Source organism: Amborella trichopoda, chromosome 9 (assembly GCF_054954075.1).
Source record: "Amborella trichopoda isolate Santa Cruz 75 chromosome 9, AtrichopodaSantaCruz75HAP2 v2.0, whole genome shotgun sequence".
Lineage (NCBI taxonomy): Eukaryota > Viridiplantae > Streptophyta > Magnoliopsida > Amborellales > Amborellaceae > Amborella > Amborella trichopoda.
In genome coordinates this window covers 3,728,816-3,746,936 of record NC_142344.1, presented here as the reverse complement: position 1 = coordinate 3,746,936, position 18,121 = coordinate 3,728,816, and the positions used below count along the sequence as shown (strand labels likewise).

Genomic DNA, 18,121 nt, shown 5'->3' with positions numbered 1-18,121 from the left:
TTCAAATTCATATTTCTCGATATTGAGATGATTAATCAAAGGTTTTTCAACATTAAAATAATCTTTTCCGATGGACTTTTGAGGTGCATCTGTAATTCTACATTTAAAAGGTTGAAATCTTATATGAACTTTTTCCAATAGTTAACCTCTAACACGTATTTTATATGAACTTTTTCCAATAGTTAATCTCTAACACGTATTTTGATAAGGAAAAGTTTTTTATACTTCCCCTACATCTTTTATACTTTCCCCTATCATCCAACTGTCAAATTTTGATCAAGTGAGCCACTCACTGTTCAATCTTAAATTTGACACTTCGGAGTATTTCATTTTTAATTTTTTATACAAATTGTATGAATATGAAATTTGGTATGTGTCATCATCTCATTGGGTGCACGTAGAAAAAATATTTTTTTATAAAGTATAATGTCCAAAATACCTCTCAAATCTTTTATGGGTATTTTGGTCATTTTATTTTGTTGAGAACAAGTTTTTTATATTTTTTAGATATGAATGTTTAATAGAGAATTGAACGTTAAAATTTGGTGTCCAAATATTTGATAGAAAAAAATTAAAAATAAAATAATATAGAGATATCACATTATGATTGAGGCCATCGTAGCCCTCTAATCAAATTGAACGGTTGGATAAGGGGAAATATATAAAAGCATATAAATTTTTCCTTACCACTATATTGAAGAGAATACATCTAGAAACTTTGGGATCCTACAGTAGCCCTCGGTTGGGTTTTGTGCCCGGAGGAATATAAATGAAGAGTGCAGTAATGGTATGGCATAGGGTCTTCACCACATGATCTCCCTCTCTCTCTCTCTCTCTCTCTCAATAATTTATGATTGGATTATTTTGGACCAGGAAGGGTCTCTCTCTCTCTGAACCGTGAAAGGCCCGGCACTACTTACCATCCCTGTCAAATTATGGGATGAAGATGAAATTGTTGTGATGCCACTTTTTCTCCACGTCCCTGTTTTACTTTGAGATATTAATTCCTTTGGGAAGCCAGTTATTACATCCATGCTTATGTAATCACATGAATAGTTAGCAAAATTCGGTTTAAAGAAATTCTTTATTTTCAGAAAAAGTTTTCAAAGATGTAGTTTTAAAAGAACTTCAGAAAAACTCGAATATTACTATATAATTTCTAGTTAGTTTGATAATCCTGTAAAAATTAATTTTTGTCTTAAGATTTTCTTGTTTGCTAGTTTTGTCAAATTTCCATCATTATCTTGGCAACATGATGTTACTATTTTTTTTTTTACAAGGTTATGATGTTTATTAGCATATTACATGCACTATTAACCAAAGTTCAATGGTTTTCTATAAAGTTAATACAATTAATTCGGGCAAAAATTAAAGGAAAATAAATAGTTAAAAGAGAGAAATATAAAGATGTAGACTCCCGATACTGATCGAAGAAACTATGAGAAAACCAAAGTTCCCGAGACAACCATCTCAAAACCTGAACCTACCATAATTCACAAAACAAACTACCTGGAAAAGTCTAAGACCTCCGAAAACCGAAGGCAAACGAAGCAGACCAAAACCAATGGCTATCGATTTGGAGGTGATTACGAAACAAACATTGGGAATTTTGCCAACTACAGTCCCAACATCATTGAATAGAACCATTATCCAGACTGTCAAAAATCAACATGAAAGCGGATTCCTCAGCCAACATACAAACATAGCAGGCAATGCAGGTGCCAAATCTGTCAACCAAAGTGGACATCTTATATTCTTGAACTTATGATTTGTAAGGGCTATGACTCCTTAAATGAGGCGATCCCCAATTTAGTCTTGGGAAAGGTTTCTATACTTCTTTTACAACATATAATATTTATGCTTCCCCTACCATCGAGCTGTCCAATTTTGATCAAGAGAGCCACTCATCATTTGATCTTAGATCTGACGTCTCAAAGTATTTTATTTTTAGTTTTTTTTATACAAATTGTATAAATATGAAATTTGGTACGTGTCATCTTCTTATTGAGGCGCACCTATAAAAAAACATTAAAAATAATTTTCGATAAAATATAATGACCAAAATACCTCTTGAATATTTCAAAAGTATTTTGGTCATTTTATTTTATTGGAAATATTTATTTTATATTTGTTGCTAGTGCAAGTTTAATAGACAATTGGATGTATAAAATTTGACATTAAAATAATTTATATAAAAAATAATAAAAATAAAATAATATAAAAATATGATATTGTGATTGAGGCAATCTTTACTCTCCGTTCATAATAGACTGTTGTATAAGGGAAAGTATAAAAGTTTTATATAGCTGAAGAAACATAGAAAGCTTTCTCTTTTCTGAATTCAATACCAACCGTCACAATGAAGTCATGGACATCTTATCGTTTTGAACTTTGTGATGACCTTTTGCTACTTAACTTCAAATCTGATAGCCCAATGTGATTATGACATTTTGTCCAAAAAAGACAAATAATTTGTGGTGTACAAATTTAAAAAGAAATGCTTCATTATTCACGGCACAAATTGCAAGAAACCAATTTCATGAAATAAACTATTCACACATCCACATGAATGAGAAGCACATAGACCCCCACAATATACAATTACAAAGGGCCTTCTTCTAAAAAAGAACAACTTAATAACATAAACCACAATCCCTTTCAAGGATCAATCAATTGGGCACGGAGCACCTTGCCCTAATCTGCCCAGCTGATCCAGTAAGAGGCTCAATATCCCCCATCTTCACCATAGCCTCCGCAAAATCCGAGTAGAAAGCACTGCGACTCTTACTATATGCCCTCACTATCTCATCAGTTGATCCACCATTAAACAGCACCTGATCTGATTCCAACAAACCCTTTTTCTGCATCAAAATCTTGAAGTAGTTGTTGTCGAAGCTAGTGGGTGTAACAAGGTCAAGCGGTGCGAGCTTCGAGTCCCCACCATTTGAAGGGCAGCGATTACGCCTTTTGCGAGCAAAGCCAGAGTCGATGTTGGTGTGGTTGTAAATTCTGTCTCTGAATGTGAAACACTGGGCTTCGCCTATGGTGTGTGCACCAGAGAGAGCCACCAAGTCTTTGGCACTGAGTCCCTTTCTGCGGAAGCTAGAGATGAGACTGTCCAAGGGAGCGGTGAAGAGAGGGAGTTCTCTCTGTGCCTCACTCTTGCTGGCCATTGCAGAGTCTCTTCGCCCTAGCTTCACAGTCCACGATGGACCTCCCAACTGCGCAGAGTTTATTTCTACATCAGTTTTTATTTCTCTGTTGGGTTTTTTATTCAAGAAATACAAGACTGAAATCTTAAATTGATGAGATACATGTTTAGAATTGATATCATAATCGTAGGAAAAGAAATATTAAAAATGTTTGGAAAAACCTAAACATCATTACATCTTACAAATTGGTCCAAATGCTTCAAATGTTAGGATGATATTTTGACCCCTTAAAACTTATTTTGGCTGAATATTTTATGAGTTATTTAGGATGACTACTTTACCTCCGAGCTTGATTTAAATTGGGAGAAGTAGTCATTTAAGAAATAGAACGAAATTGTATATTATAAGGCCAAATATATTTTGTACGAGATACCTTTAGCTGTCAGATATGACATTTGATAGCTTGAGGTATATTACAAAGTTTGAAAAATTCATTTTGAACTTGGGGCCTGCTCAATAGGAGACCTATATCTAACTGATTTTACATCAAATAGCCAAGGTTGATTCTGATCATAGTTTTATTACATATATAAACTTATCCTCTTAGAAAATTATAAGTCACACTCATGAGATGATTGACCCCAAAAAAAAAAAAAAAATCCAACTCTTGAATTATTATCCTGAGACATTCCAATATGAGATTCCTTATAAATGTAAAGGACTATAAAAGATCTTAAGAGGAAATTGTTGCTGAAGAAATCGTTTTGCTTAGATATTCTTACCTTTACAGAAGAGTCTCTTGCTGCAACTGCAAGGATGTCTGCACAGGAGACCACACCTGGACATATGCTTTCCACTCTCGACTTTGCCTTTTCAATGACTTGGAAGCCTCTAGCAGACTCGATGTTCTGAATGGCATTCTGTTCGCTCTCGAAAGAGGAAGTCGAGTCCAACAGCAGCGATGCATCGCAACCCTGCACATAGATATCCATACACCTAAGATCACCCACATTCATAAGATAGATCGAGTTTGATAAATAGATTAGAAGAAATTCAGACTCATAGATTAATAGATTGATAGATACGAATTGTTAAACATAAATATTAAGAACTCACATTGACAAAGCAATCATGGAAGTGGAGGCGAATAAGGGAGGCTCCCATCCGCCTCTCTGCCGATATCGCGGCATGAATGGCGGTGCGGATGGTAGAGAGGGCATTGGGGCAGCTCGAATCATGGAACTTGGAGCTCAGCTGCTTCCCTTCACATAGCAACAGCATGCTACATAGCACTATCATGAGCAGTGTTGCTATATGGGCAGTAGAGCAAGAGCCCATCTCTTTTCTTGATATAACAGTTTAGATAGAGAAGGAGGGGGTTAAAGAAGCCTCTTAAAGAGAGAGAATGGCTCGTTCAAGGGTGTAGTGTTTGGCCTTAAATGCACAAGAAAACCTAGAGAGAGAAAGAGAGGTAAAAATCTTAAGATTGATGAGAAGAGATGAAGAGCAAGAGATGTACTTATAGAGAGAGAGACGTCCTAAAGCGGAGCTCCGTTATAAGACTTTCGCGCTGGTAAGGTTTTTTATTAATGCGAACACGAATCAATTATGAGGTTCTCTCTCTCTTCTAAAGAAAAAATTAGATTTGAATTTTGAACACTAAAATTTTACTAGAATCACCGTATGACAATTTAAAAGAAACTAAATATTATGTTTCTAAACACTTCGATTTGAATGTCCAAAAATTTGGATAATTTCGATTATAGGACATTATTTTTCAATCACATACAGATAGGGTTGTTAATGGCATGAGCCGGGCCGGCTTCGGGCCAGGCCACCACTCAAAGTGCAGGTTAACGCCCCCAGGCAGAAAAACCTGAAAATGTGCCAAACGGGCCGGGCTGGCCCGACAAGCCGAAAATATTGCAGCCAGGCCCAAATAAAAGCATGGCCCGGCCCGTTTAGAGTGTTTTTTTTTTTTTGGGTTAAATATTCATTCTTCAAACTTTTCTTGTTCCTAGTAGGCCAAAATTAAAATAGAATAATTGGATGCTAAAATATTTTTTAAAAATTTAAAACCCATTCTCGTCCTCTCTAGAAATCCAATCTCTCTTTTTCTCTAAAAACCCATTGTTTCTCTCTAAAAACTCAATCTCTTTTTCTCTCTCTAAACTCATTGTCTTTCTCTTTAGAAACCCAATCTTTCTCTCTTTCTCTAAAAAACTAATCTCTCTTTCTCTCTTTAGAAACCCAATCTCTATAGAAACCCAATCTCTCTTGTTAAAAATGTATGCTATCTCTATCTCTGCAAACCTATAACTCTTTTCCTCGAAAATTCCAATCCCTCTTTCTGTCACTAAAAACCTACTCTCTATCTAGGACTCCAATCTCTCTCTAGGATTCCAATCTCTTTTATTCTCTAAACTCTAATCTCTCTCCAATACCCCATTTTCCCTCTAAAAATTCAATCTCTCTAAAAACCCATTCTCTCTCTAAAAACCAATCTCTCTTTCTCTCTCTAAAAATCTATTTTCTCTATAAAAACCTATTTTCTCTCTCTAGAAACACAATCTCTCTCTCTCTAAAGCCCAATCTTGCTCCCCAATCTCTCTTGCTCTCTCTAAATACTTATTCTCTCTCTCTCTAGAAACCCAATCTCACTTACTATCTCTAAAACCCACTCTTTCTCTCACTTACTATCTCTAAAACCCACTCTTTCTCTAGAAACTCAGTTTCTCTCTTTAAGAACTCATGCTTTCTATATAGGAAACCAATATGTCCTTCTCTCTAAAAACCCAATCCCTATTTCTCTCTAAAACCGAATCTCTCTGCATAACCCATTATATTTTTCTAAATACCCAATATCTCTTTCTCTTTCTAAAAATTATTTGCATATATTTTTCTTTTTTTGTTTACTACCCAAATTTTCTTTTTTTGCTTACTACCCAAAAAAGTATGAAGAGTGAGATAATAATAATAATAATAATAATATTAATAAAATAAGAGGCTTCTAAATGGGCCGGCTTGGGCTCAACACAACCCAATAGAGTCTTATTAGGCCAGGCCGGACCAGGCTTTATTGTTGCAGTTTTGGGCTGGGCCAGGATTTTTACGAACAAATTTCAGGCCAGGCATGGGCAGTTTCAAGCCTTATTGGACTTCGGGCTTTAGGCTCGCCCTGGCCTGGCCTATTGGCAACCCTATATACATAATGCCTTGGTTTTTTTGCCAATTATTTGATAAATTAAAATAAAATAATTAGATTGATTTGGTTAGAATAGTGAAAAACATTAGCTTGATAGAAAAAGAGAAGATTGACTCAGTAACATGGTCTTTCGAGATAGGTGCATCACTAAATTTAAATGTCTTAAATTACTAGAGTACTTATTTGGGTATTTTCTGCCCCATGATAATTTCTCTCACTTCATTCTTACCAAATGGTAGGGGTCCAAATTCCCATTAATTTACTTTTTTTTTTTTTTTTTTTTTTTCATTGACTTAACCAAAAAAAAAAGTCATAAATTTCTCTTAATATTATAATCAACGCACCAGCCTCTTAGTTCAAGAAGGTTCTCTTTCAAATTTTTCTTTTGACGATGAAACAATTTCAAGGCAAAAAAGCATTTAAGACTTCAAAATTTAATTTTCTTGTTGGAACTGAGTTGGAGCCGCAAGTAACTTTAGATTCAGGGGGTTTAGCTAAGTCATTTAGGCCGATACTAAAAAGATCATTTTATCAGGGAATGGAGACATTATAAGCATTCTCAAATTACCAAATAAGATAATGAATTAAGAGTACAAATCCCAACACATTCTGCTATGAGTATGCATAGATGTACAGAAAAATATGATCCCCATATAGTTAATTTATACCAAGATCAACCAAATCGACCTTCCAAATCACTTGTAAGCCCAATTGTCAAACCAAACACCAAATCGGATGCCATTGGGAATCCAAAGCAATTATAAATTTTCAATTTAATATCCAAATTTTTATTCAAAATTTGGTTATTTGGTTAATAGCAAGTCCTTTGAATCCTTGCTTTTCAAAGGTTTATATAAGGCGATGCTTTACTACAAAAAGTAAAGGTGCTCCTCAAAACTTCGGCAAAGATATAGACTTGACATGGGAAAGTTCTTAGATTGATCATCGGCAGATCAACAACATTTCAATAAAAGGATTAAGTCCTTAGTGGTAGTGTATCTTGCAAGGCATTGTCTTATTCATCTTTGTAAAAAAGTTTATATAGAGCCGAGGCTCTAAACAATCAAATTAAAACGCACATCAAATTGATCATCTTCAAATTAAAACGCACATCAAATTGATCGTCTCAACATCAAGATGCATGGACATAAGAAAAAAATGGATTTTAAGTTCTGTAAATAGCGCATCTTGTAACGCATTTTTGGATTGTCAATTTTCAAGATTTTCATGTTTTCATAGATCTGCTCGATCTACAGTATTTTTTAAGCTTTAAATTTTATAATTAGAGATTAAAATATATTTAAGGCTTATTACAAAGATTTCTAGTATTGAAAGCATATTTTTTTACACTATTTGAAAGTGGGCTTTACTTTAATTGTTTAGAGCCTGGGCTGTACACAAATCGTACCCTTTATATTTTGTACATGGGAGTCATAATCATTTCCACTCATTAGATGTCAAATTAGATAGCTTGAGGTGACTTACTAAGTATGATTTTTTTTTTTTGGAACTTTGTGTCTATTCAATGACACTTTTACATATACCCATTTTGAAATTTAAGGGACAAGAATGATTGTGATTTTCATGTACAAAATATAAATGATCTTTTTATAGACAATCCCATCTTTTAATATATCATCAAGACCATCTATTTTCAAGTGTTTATATAAATTGCGAGATCTACACCATATTTGAAGCTTCAATTTCATAACCATGATCGAAAATAGGCTTTCAGGCCTTTGTAGAGATTTCCATCTCTAGAGTGTCATTTGTCCTAGAGTTTTGAAGCGTGACTTTACTTTTTGCCGTAGATCCTCAGCCTTATGGTGACCCCTCTCTTCCTACAACGGCGGACCCCCTTTCTAGAAACATAATAGAAACTTACTTCGATCATTATTGAGAATGGGGTTGGGGCTAAGGGGGCGGATTTCTCAACATAACGTTACACCCTCCACTCCCACCATGCACACGTCCTCTTTCTTTTTTTTTTTTTTTTTTTTTTTTTTTTTGAAACATTAAAAACCATATGCATCCTCCGAAGCTCGAAATAGCTGAAGTACCTTCCATAAGAAAAAAGAAAACAAGAATCATGCATAGGTAAGGTATACGATACACATCTGAAGCGTGGTTCACAATACACACCAGTGGTGTGTGCCTTCAGTTCTCATATGCACAAATTAATTATAGTTTTGAGGCAAATGTAGGTCACCTTTTCATCAAATTGTGGGCCCCTTTGGATCTGGATTTTTCAATCCTCATAAAAGTCAATATTGGAATTGAGATCCACTCCAATTGACATTTCTAGGAATATTGTATATGCTGTTTGGATCTCGTCCTCATCTAGTAGCAATCAAAGAAATACAAATTCTTTATTTGGATTGTTTGGGTTATTTTTCTCTCTAAAATTTTAATACACTCTCCTTCAAAATTTTAAAATTTTAAAATTTTAAAATTTGAAATAGTTTTTCTCTAAAATTTTTGAGATAGTTTCCCTCTCTAAAAATTTGATAAACTTTCTATCTCTAAAAGTTAATACACTTTCTCTCTCTCTAAAATCTTGAAATATTGTCTCTCTAAAACTTAAAATTTGAGATATTTTCTCTCTCTAAACAATTTAAGATAGTTTATTTCTCTAAAATAGGATATAGTTTCTCTCTCAAAAATTTGAAGGTGCTTTCTCTATCTAAAACTTTAAATTTGAGATAGTTCATTTCTAAAAATTTGAAGATAGTTTCTCTCTCTAAGAAATTTTAGGTACTTTCTCACTCTAAATTTTGATATAGTTACTCTCTTTAAAATTTTAAGATTCTTTCTCTCTCTAAAACTTAAATTTTGAGATAGTTTCTCTATCTAAAATTTTTAAGTAGTTTCTCTCTCTAAAATTTTAATATACTTTCTCTTTCTAAAACTTAAAATTTGAGACAGTTTCTCTATCTAAAGTTTTTCAAATAGTTTATCTCTCTAAAAATTTTAGGTACTTTCTCCATTTACAATTTGATATAGTTTCTCTCACTAAAGTTTTAAGATATTTTCCATCTCTAAAACTTAGAATTTGAGATAGTTTCTCTCTCTAAAAAGTATAGTTTATCTCTCTAAAAATTTCAAGCAGTTTCTCTCTCTAAAATTTTCATATACTTTCTCTCTCTAAAACTTAAAATTTAAGATAGTTTATCTAAATTTTTTTAAATAGTTTCTCTCCTTAAATATGTCAAGTACACTATCTATCTAAAATTTGATATACTTTTTCTCTCTAAAGTTTTAATATATTTTCTCTCTTTAAAACTTAAAATTTAATATAGTTTTTGTCTCTAAAAATTTTCTGGTAGTTTCTCTATCTAAAATTTGATGTAATTTCTAATATCTAAAATTTTAGTATGCTCTCTCTAAAACTTAAAAATTGAGACAATTTATCTCTCTAAATGTTTTGAGATATTTCTTTCTAAAAATTTTGTAGTAGTTAGTCTCTCTAAAATTTAATGTAGTTTATCTCTCTATAATTTTAAGATACTTTCTTTCTCTAAAATTTAAGATTTGAGATAGTTTCTCTCTTTAAATTTTAATATGGTCTCTCTAAAATTTTAAATTTGAGATAGTTGCTCTTCCTAAAAATTTTATGATCATTTCTCTCTATAAAAAAATTTGTATATTTTCTCTCTCTAAAAAATTCCGTATACTTTCTCTCTCTAAAGTTTGATATAGTTTCCCTTTCTAAAATTTTAAAATGTTTTCTCTCTTTAAAATTTGATATAGTTGTTCTCTCTAAAATTTAAATATTTTTTTTGTTCTTGAGTAGCAAAATGGATCATTTCCATGAAATGTCAATTCCACCTATTTTGGTGGAATTACCTATTTTGGTGGAATTAAGATTTTTAAAATTTAAGCTTAAAATGAACATTCAAGAATCTCATGGAAATCTCAATTCCAATAGAAGTATCAATTCTAAATCAACCAAACACGATTGGCCCAGCTTTTTCAGGAAAAAGTGACTCTTGGAAATATGAATCGAATGAGCCAAATGGGCCCCTAAGGAAAACTTTTTTTGTGTATTCATAGACATTATTTTTTCACGGATTTAGGATCCATGATATAAACTGAGTCACTCTAAATGTATTTCTGCTTTAGATCTATAACTTTGCAACTCAAAAAATAATGCTGATTTATTGATCAACAAATAATTCATCATCGTCAAATCTTTTTCCCAACTAATTGGAATCTGCTAATTGATCTACAAATAATTAACAAAATAAAATATTAGTTTGTGATGTTCAAATATTTTATTTTATTTTCCAAATTTACAATTGTGGTGATCAAAGTTTCTACCCTAAAACTCTATATTACATTTGAATAGGTTTGTCAGATGAAACCACTGTTCGCCAACTTGGTTGGTCCAACTTGGAACCGGCCGGTAAAACTGGAATGATCCGGTTTGGCTGGTTTTGGTTGTCCGACCAGGCATTTTAAATTTTTTTAAAAAATTATATAAAATCTCAAACATAAGAGATTTATTTATGGTGTGTTGTTTAATGTTTTTTATCATTTGGCAAATATTGGAAAGTGTTTTGGTCAGGTATATTTATTTTTATATTTTTCCATCTTTCTTGAAAAATTTCAAGAATATGCTTGGACACAAATCAATTTCTTAAAATCCATTATTTTCATTACATATCAACTTCATTGGGATATGCTTTGTTTAATCATGCTTTAAATATACTTTTCAAAGTTTTTTGAATTTTTAATATTTGTTTTATTTTTTAATACTTTTTGGACCGATCGAGACATGCCTGGTTAGATGGTTGAACCAGCTGGTTTACCAATTACTCGGACCCAGCCCTTGATCAGTTATCAAAACCAAATATCAAAACTCATTATCGAGTCAATATCCCCCATAATCCATTTGATATTGTGGCGTAAAAAGGATGGGCCCATAGGGATGTTCTTCCAAAGAGCAACTTTTCTTATGAACTCTCCATATAGATGTATTATTAAAATGCCTGTTTTTAAAGAAACGTACAATTAGAGAGGAACGATTAATGAGTATTTTCCATGTCAATTTCATCATACAACATTGAAATTGAAGATGTCTTGGATCTCAAGTCCTCCCTCTTCCATAGTAAGACATACATTCTTCTACTTGACTAGATGGATCCCCTTCTTACCAACTATGCCTGCCCATAGAAAGTTTCGATACAGCCTTTCAACCATATCGCATGTACACTTTGGCAAGATAAAATTTAAAATCCAAAAGATAGCCGATGGACTTAGTACTGATTTCAACAGCTGCAAACAAATATACCGTATAAAGAATATACCATGTAAGGACCATACAAACTTGCCAAGACCTTATCTTAGAAATGAATATACCATGTAAGGACCATACAAACTTCATGGTCGTTGATGTCATCCTTGTGCCATCACTGGATGGAGAGTGATGAAGATAGATGGGACCCACCAAAAACTGATATGAATCGAAGTGATTGATCCATCACTATCTATCTATGACTTGGATGATAGATACCTATACGATCGTAGATTTACATGTGGTTATATGAATCATATGGGATACTCTACATTGTATTAATGTAAATATCCGTTATATCCCCAAAGATCTTAACAACTAGAACCCTAGTTTTAGTTAGGACCTCTAGGGCGACTAGAGGTGTACAGGGTTTGGGTCGAGCTTGGACCTGACAAGCATATAGTCAAGACACACGCGCACACATGTTACACATAGGTCGGTCCCATAGGGATTGGTAGAAGTCAACCTCGGACCCTTTAGGTCACCACTAGTTCGATTCAGGGTTGACCCCGTTCCAAACCCGACTTATTTACACCCTTGTCACCCAAGTGGGAGAGAAATAAGGGTGGGAAATGGGTCGGATCGGTTAGGGGATCTGATTGGGACCAAGTCTAGGTCTCAGTCTGAGTCCAATTTAGATCCTATTAGGTCAAGTTCGGGTCACCCCGATCCAACCTGACCCGGTATATATAAGTGTAAAATGTGTAAATATATATTAATTCTATTATTAACCTCGAAGAGGACCCGAGTTGGTGATTGGGTTTGACTTGGGTCTGGGTCGGATCAGCGTCTGACATAGAGCTAGTTGGGTTGGGTCTAGACTCGAGCTGACCCACTTGTCGCAACAGAGTGAAAGGGGCCTATCTAGCATTCTCCCGTATTGGGCGACTTCTAGATTTTATTACATTGTATGAAGCAGTTATATGTGATATCCTATCCAGTTTTCAGAATGAAAAAAGTTTATCTAAGGTTGAAAGCTTATATAAACCTAATAGTGTAGAAGTAAGTTAAAAAATCTAGTAGATTCAATGTCGGAAAACCTTTCAATTGATCATCTTGACTTCGAGATGTGTGAATATAGTCTCGATCTCTAGATCTATGAATTAGTCTCGACCTCGAGATGTATGAATATAAAAAAACAATTTCAAGTCCCAAAAGTATCGAATCCTGTAAGAAGTCATTTGAACCATTTATTTTCAAGATTTTCAAGTATTTATAGATTTGCCCGATCTATATTGTTTTTAGAATTTTAGATTTCATAATTAGAGTTAAAAAATGAATTTTCAAATAATGATAACCTTCATGGAACTACAAGTACATCTTCCGACAAAATCGAGGGATGTGCCTTAATTGTATGACATAAATTGCATAGTATGAGGGCACCTTACACGAAAAATTCATAAATCAAAGGCACTGTGCCTAAACACGGTTGTCCTCAAGGTTAAATGTGATGCATTTCTATATTCTTCGCACATGGAGACACCCCATCCGTTCAAAGGGTTATAACTCCAGATGAAGAGACACGTCCAACTCCAAACCAGCACAATTGCAGAGAGAGGAGTCATAAAAGAAGATAAAAAATCATATGAAAAAGTCGCTCACTAGTGGTAGTAGAGAGAGAAACAGTCTTATTTGGTGCACCTGCACTGACTGAGCCCCAACAGTGGGCTTCATCCTCTATTGCTTTTTCTCCTCTCCCCCAACCTCGAGTGAAAATTCCCCATATAAATACATCTCACCTCCATAACTGCACAACAAAATAATTTTCTCCTCTCTTCCTCTAGGCTCTTCTGATCTCTCTCTCTAGGCTCATTTGGAGAAATGGGTTTTAGTGTTAGTATCACGGGTGCATTAGTGATAGTGTTGGTGTGTATCAGTGGCATGTGTAGTGCGCAGCTGAGCTCCAACTTCTATGACACCTCATGCCCCAAGGCTCTCTCTACCATTAGATCAGCCATTCTATCCGCGATCTCTGACGAGAGACGCATGGGCGCTTCTCTCATCTGTCTTCATTTCCATGACTGCTTCGTTAATGTTAGCAGTCTAGTTCACCTGCAGAGAGAGAGAAGTATTGAATTTTTTATATAGAGAAAAAAATGTTAAGAGGTCTAGCTAGAGAAAAAATAATGGTGCCTAGTTTGATTTAAACAGAGAAATTTGTAGTTTATGAATGAGATGCATACAATGATAATTTATTTTTGGTATAAAGAAATCATAATTGTTATTCACTGATAGTGTGTGTGATGTATATATAATAGGGATGCGATGGTTCGTTATTATTGGACGATACGTCTTCATTTAGCAGTGAGAAGAACTCACGTGCCAACAACAACTCGACGAGATGATTCGAAGTGATTGATGAGGTGAAATCAGAGGTGGAGAGCATATGCCCAGGTGTTGTATCGTGCGCTGACATCCTGGCCGTTGCAGCAAGAGACTCATCAGAAGCTGTGAGTTTCAACTTTGTAAAAACTTTAGGCTAAACTTTAAATCTAAAGCCTAAGCGAAAGGAAAATTTGAAAATCTGAACTCTAATGATGGTATGCTCAATTTTAATGTTTCAAAGCCCCTCGGTTTTTTCTTCCTATTATCCGAAATCAGTGTTTTAAAAATTGGAATCGAGCTCCGACTCAGGAGAGATCTCTCCACCGGTCTGACTCGGATCAGTCCCGAGTTAGATTGAGCTAATGATTGAGACAAATCCGATTCAAAACATGCTAGTTGACAAAATCCAAGTCAAAATATCCATTGTATCATCTCAAAGCTCTCCACTCTAGGATAGGGGCTGGGTGGTCAAAAAAAAAATGGCTGGGTGGTAAAAAAAAAAAACTAACTCTGTAGTCTATCTAAAACAATGGGTAGGGGTATCTTCTCCATTGAATTACTTAAAAAAAAAAAAAAAAAAAAAAGAAAAAAGAGAAAAAAAAAATGAAAAAGAAAAATAATAAGAAAAAGAAAGAAAGAAAAGAGAAGAGAAGAAGAAGAACTCCCCACACTTTCCGCTTCTTTTTTTTTTTCTTCTCTTTATCTTTTTCTATAAGTTAGGCTTCTTATTCCTTTCTTTTCTTCATTTTTTCTTATTAATTTAGCACATGTGCCACAACTTTACTTTATGAAATATATAACTAACAAAAACATCAAATATTTTTGTAGATGGGTGGACCAACAAAGACAATGAAGTTGGGGAGAAGGGATTCAGCCACTGCAAGCGAAAGTGCTGCCAATGATAACCTCCCTACATTTAGAGATAACTTAGAAGAGCTCATCTCTCTCTTCTCTAACAAAGGCCTTGACAGACAAGATATGGTTGCTCTCTCTGGTGCCCACACCATAGGCCAAGCCCAATGCTTCACATTTAGGGAGAGAATCTACAATGAGGCCAACATGGACTCCGGATTCGCGAGCACACGCCAAAGCGATTGCGCGACCGACGATGACGATGATGAACTTGCCCCTCTTGATTTGGTCACACCGAGAAACTTTGATAACAATTACTTCAAGAACTTGGTGGAGCTTAAGGGCCTATTGCACAGCGACCAGGTTTTATTTAGCAATGGATCCACTGATGGTTGGTCACAACTTACAGCAACAGTCAGAGCACTTTCTTTACGGATTTTGCTTCGGCTATGGTGAAGATGGGAGACATTGAGCCTCTCACTGGTTCTTCTGGCCAAATTTGGGCTAATTGCCGAGTGCCCAACTAAACTGATTGATGACTAAAACCCTAAAGCATGGAGAAGTGTTAAAGCTGTTATTTCAATTGATTATAAGTGTGTTACATATCATTTTTGTAATTTATTTTGGTATATGTTTCCAATAAGTTGGCAAAATTTTATGAGTGTGAGTGATTGCCATTTGTTACTGCAGAATATAAGTTTTATTCATAAGATCGTGGTTCTTTTGCAATCCAAAATGATAGAAAGTGGGAGATCTTCCCTTTTTTGCCACAAGTATAGAAAATCCCATGCAAGACTATAACTAGGTTTAGATTAGACAATGTCTCATAACCCGGTAATCCAGATTTAGAATTGCCGATTTGGATTGAATTTGGTGGGTCTGCGATGAAGGTCCCCATCCCCTAGTCTCCCAATTTCTATTCTTCCATTTTTCTCAAACCAAATTTCACTGGTTTGGCTGATATAGATAGCTGATCTGGCCGATCAGGATCGCTAGGTCGTATAGTGGGTGGTGGTTTAAAACTCGATCACAGAGTTCAGCCAAATTGATAAGAACATATATCTGATCATCAGTTTTGGATGCATTTATCACACATTTGTCGTGTTTTTTTTTTTATATGCATTTACTGATAGACCTCTACATTGTTGGCCTTCAAACTAAATTACATCTAAAAACATTATATTGGCATATTTAATCTTTTGATAAGCTTTTCAACGAACTGAGAAGCATTTTGTTTCGAGTTTGGATGGAAACGTTAAGAAAAGTTTAGTTAGCAAGTGTTATTTACTGGAAAATCCATTATCATACTTCAAAATCCATGGCATCGTAGACATTTAAGGGTCAAAGAAACTTAAGGCTGTGTTTGCACGTGCTAATAATCATATCAAAGTAATAGCCTTGTTTACTTTTTCTTAAGTGTTTATTCGTAAATCTACGAAAGAAATTTGGGGACTTCTTTTCTCAAATTTATTGTGCTAAGGTAAATATTGTATTGAATATATTGACCATGAGAGAAGGCAGTTTTTTGAAATTATGGTTATAATCAGATACAATTAACAAGGGAAAATCTTGCGATCTCTCCTCAATGTATTGAGATCTACATTGGCCTCGCCTAAAACTTAAATAAAATTATGTTTTTGTATTTTATTGTGCCAGTTTGTGTAACGTGTTAATATTAAACAATCAAAGTAAGGTATACCTCCAAATAGTGCTGAAAGATGAATTTTGGGCACATGAAACCGTTGCATTTTTCTAAAAATCTACTGTTACCCTTAATTATAAAATAAAAACCTAAAAAATGTTGTAAAACAAGTAGATCTATAAATATTTGAAAATGTTAGAAATGGATGGTCCACATAATGCATTTGAAATATTCATTATTTCTAACTTGAAATTTGGTCCTTTTTATTTTATTTTTAAATGTCCGTACTTTAGTTTAAAGGATCAAATGGATGGTTTTTTGGAATCAACCTTTTCTAATAGATTTTCTAGGTGTGATTACAATGTAAGCTTGATATTTTCTATAATTTGTTTCCTAAATTAAAAACATATATAAGAAGATTTTTTATTTTTTTGGTAGTTCAGTAGGAAAGGGGTACCCTTACCATGTTTTTTTTTTGGTAGTTCAACGCAGAAGGGGTCCCTTACATGTAATAGAAATGAAACTCATGACGTCATGCATTGGTATCCCACCATCCTAGCCACCTAGCCTTGAGTCCATTCCAATATAAGAAGATTAAAATCAAATAAAAGCACAAAGTACAATAAAATAAAATAAAATAAATGTCAAAGTTGAATCGTGGAGAACCGAGGATTTAGGGACTATTGAACTATTGACCTAGGGGTCGGGGATGAATCTAGGATTCTCAAGGTACTTCGGGGTAATTAAGTATAGGAATCCAACCTCGGGTTTTGTGATAATTAAACGTATGCTACGGTTTCATACAGACCATTTTACTCCCTTTGAATTTGACGACGTGCGTATTTCTAGTACAAGATGTAGTAGAATCATATCACCAGAAGTTTTAACTAAATCAAATGTTACACATTTTTATTTTTGGATAGGTTAATAGCAGGTATGGAAGGTGATATTGAATGGCATCGGGTTTTGATGGTAGTATTGTTAAGTCTTATGGTGAGGTCTCTGACTCCATTCTTACCAAAGGGTAGGGGCCCAAATCGGCATAGGGCTTTGGAGGTAGTATTGCCGAGCCTCGTGATGAGGTATCTGACACTATTATCACGGAGCCCAATTTCCCATTGACTTTACCACTTTAGCCCTCTGACTCCATTACGGTAGGGGCCCAAATCCCCACTAACATACCACTTTAGCCCTCTGATTCCATTCTTACCAAATGGTAGGGGCCCAAATCCCCACTGACATACCACTTTAGCCTTCTGACTCCGGTAGGGGTGTTAACCCTCTGACTCCGATAGGGGCGCAAATCCCCACTGACATACCACTTTAGCCCTCTGACTCCATTCTCACCAAATGGTAGGGGTGCAAATCCCCACTGACATACTACGTTTTTGTTTTTTTGTTTTTTTAACTCAAATAAAAGGAAGGGGCCCTCTGACTTTAGCCCTCTGACTCCTATAGGGGTGCAAATCCCTGCTGACATACCACTTTAGCCCTTTGATTCCATTCTCACCAAACGATAGGGTCGCAAATCCCCACCGACATACCACGTTTTTTGTTTTTTTTGTTTTTGTTTTTTTGTTATTTCAATTCAAGTAAAAGGAAGGTGGTATCGAATCTTTTTTTTTTTGGAACAGTGAGGGTGATATCAA

The 18,121-nt window shown here is 34.6% G+C and overlaps 1 protein-coding gene and 1 pseudogene across 1 annotated transcript; one reads left to right on the top strand and one right to left on the bottom strand.

The window, feature by feature from the left end:
- Nucleotides 1-2,486: 2,486 nt before the first annotated feature.
- On the bottom strand, nucleotides 2,487-4,644 carry LOC18426566 (lignin-forming anionic peroxidase). Its single transcript, XM_006833208.4, has 3 exons — nucleotides 4,269-4,644; nucleotides 3,935-4,126; nucleotides 2,487-3,221 (listed from the first exon to the last, which is right to left on the bottom strand). Exons 1-3 carry the CDS (start codon nucleotides 4,488-4,490, stop codon nucleotides 2,670-2,672), a joined length of 966 nt encoding a protein of 321 aa, XP_006833271.4. The 5' UTR covers nucleotides 4,491-4,644; the 3' UTR covers nucleotides 2,487-2,669.
- An 8,830-nt stretch (nucleotides 4,645-13,474) lies between these two features.
- LOC18437759 (peroxidase P7-like) lies at nucleotides 13,475-15,357 on the top strand (annotated as a pseudogene).
- Nucleotides 15,358-18,121: the final 2,764 nt, after the last annotated feature.

Bases quoted from the DNA above. Each gene is read 5' to 3' on its own strand.
- LOC18426566 (XM_006833208.4), bottom strand. From the start codon at position 4,490: ATGGGCTCTTGCTCTACTGCCCATATAGCAACACTGCTCATGATAGTG. The intron at 4,127-4,268 runs GTGAGTTCTTAA...ATCTATGTGCAG, and splicing joins TCCATGATTGCTTTGTCAAT to GGTTGCGATGCATCGCTGCT. The intron at 3,222-3,934 runs GTAAGAATATCT...AACTCTGCGCAG, and splicing joins CAAGAGACTCTTCTGTAAAG to TTGGGAGGTCCATCGTGGAC.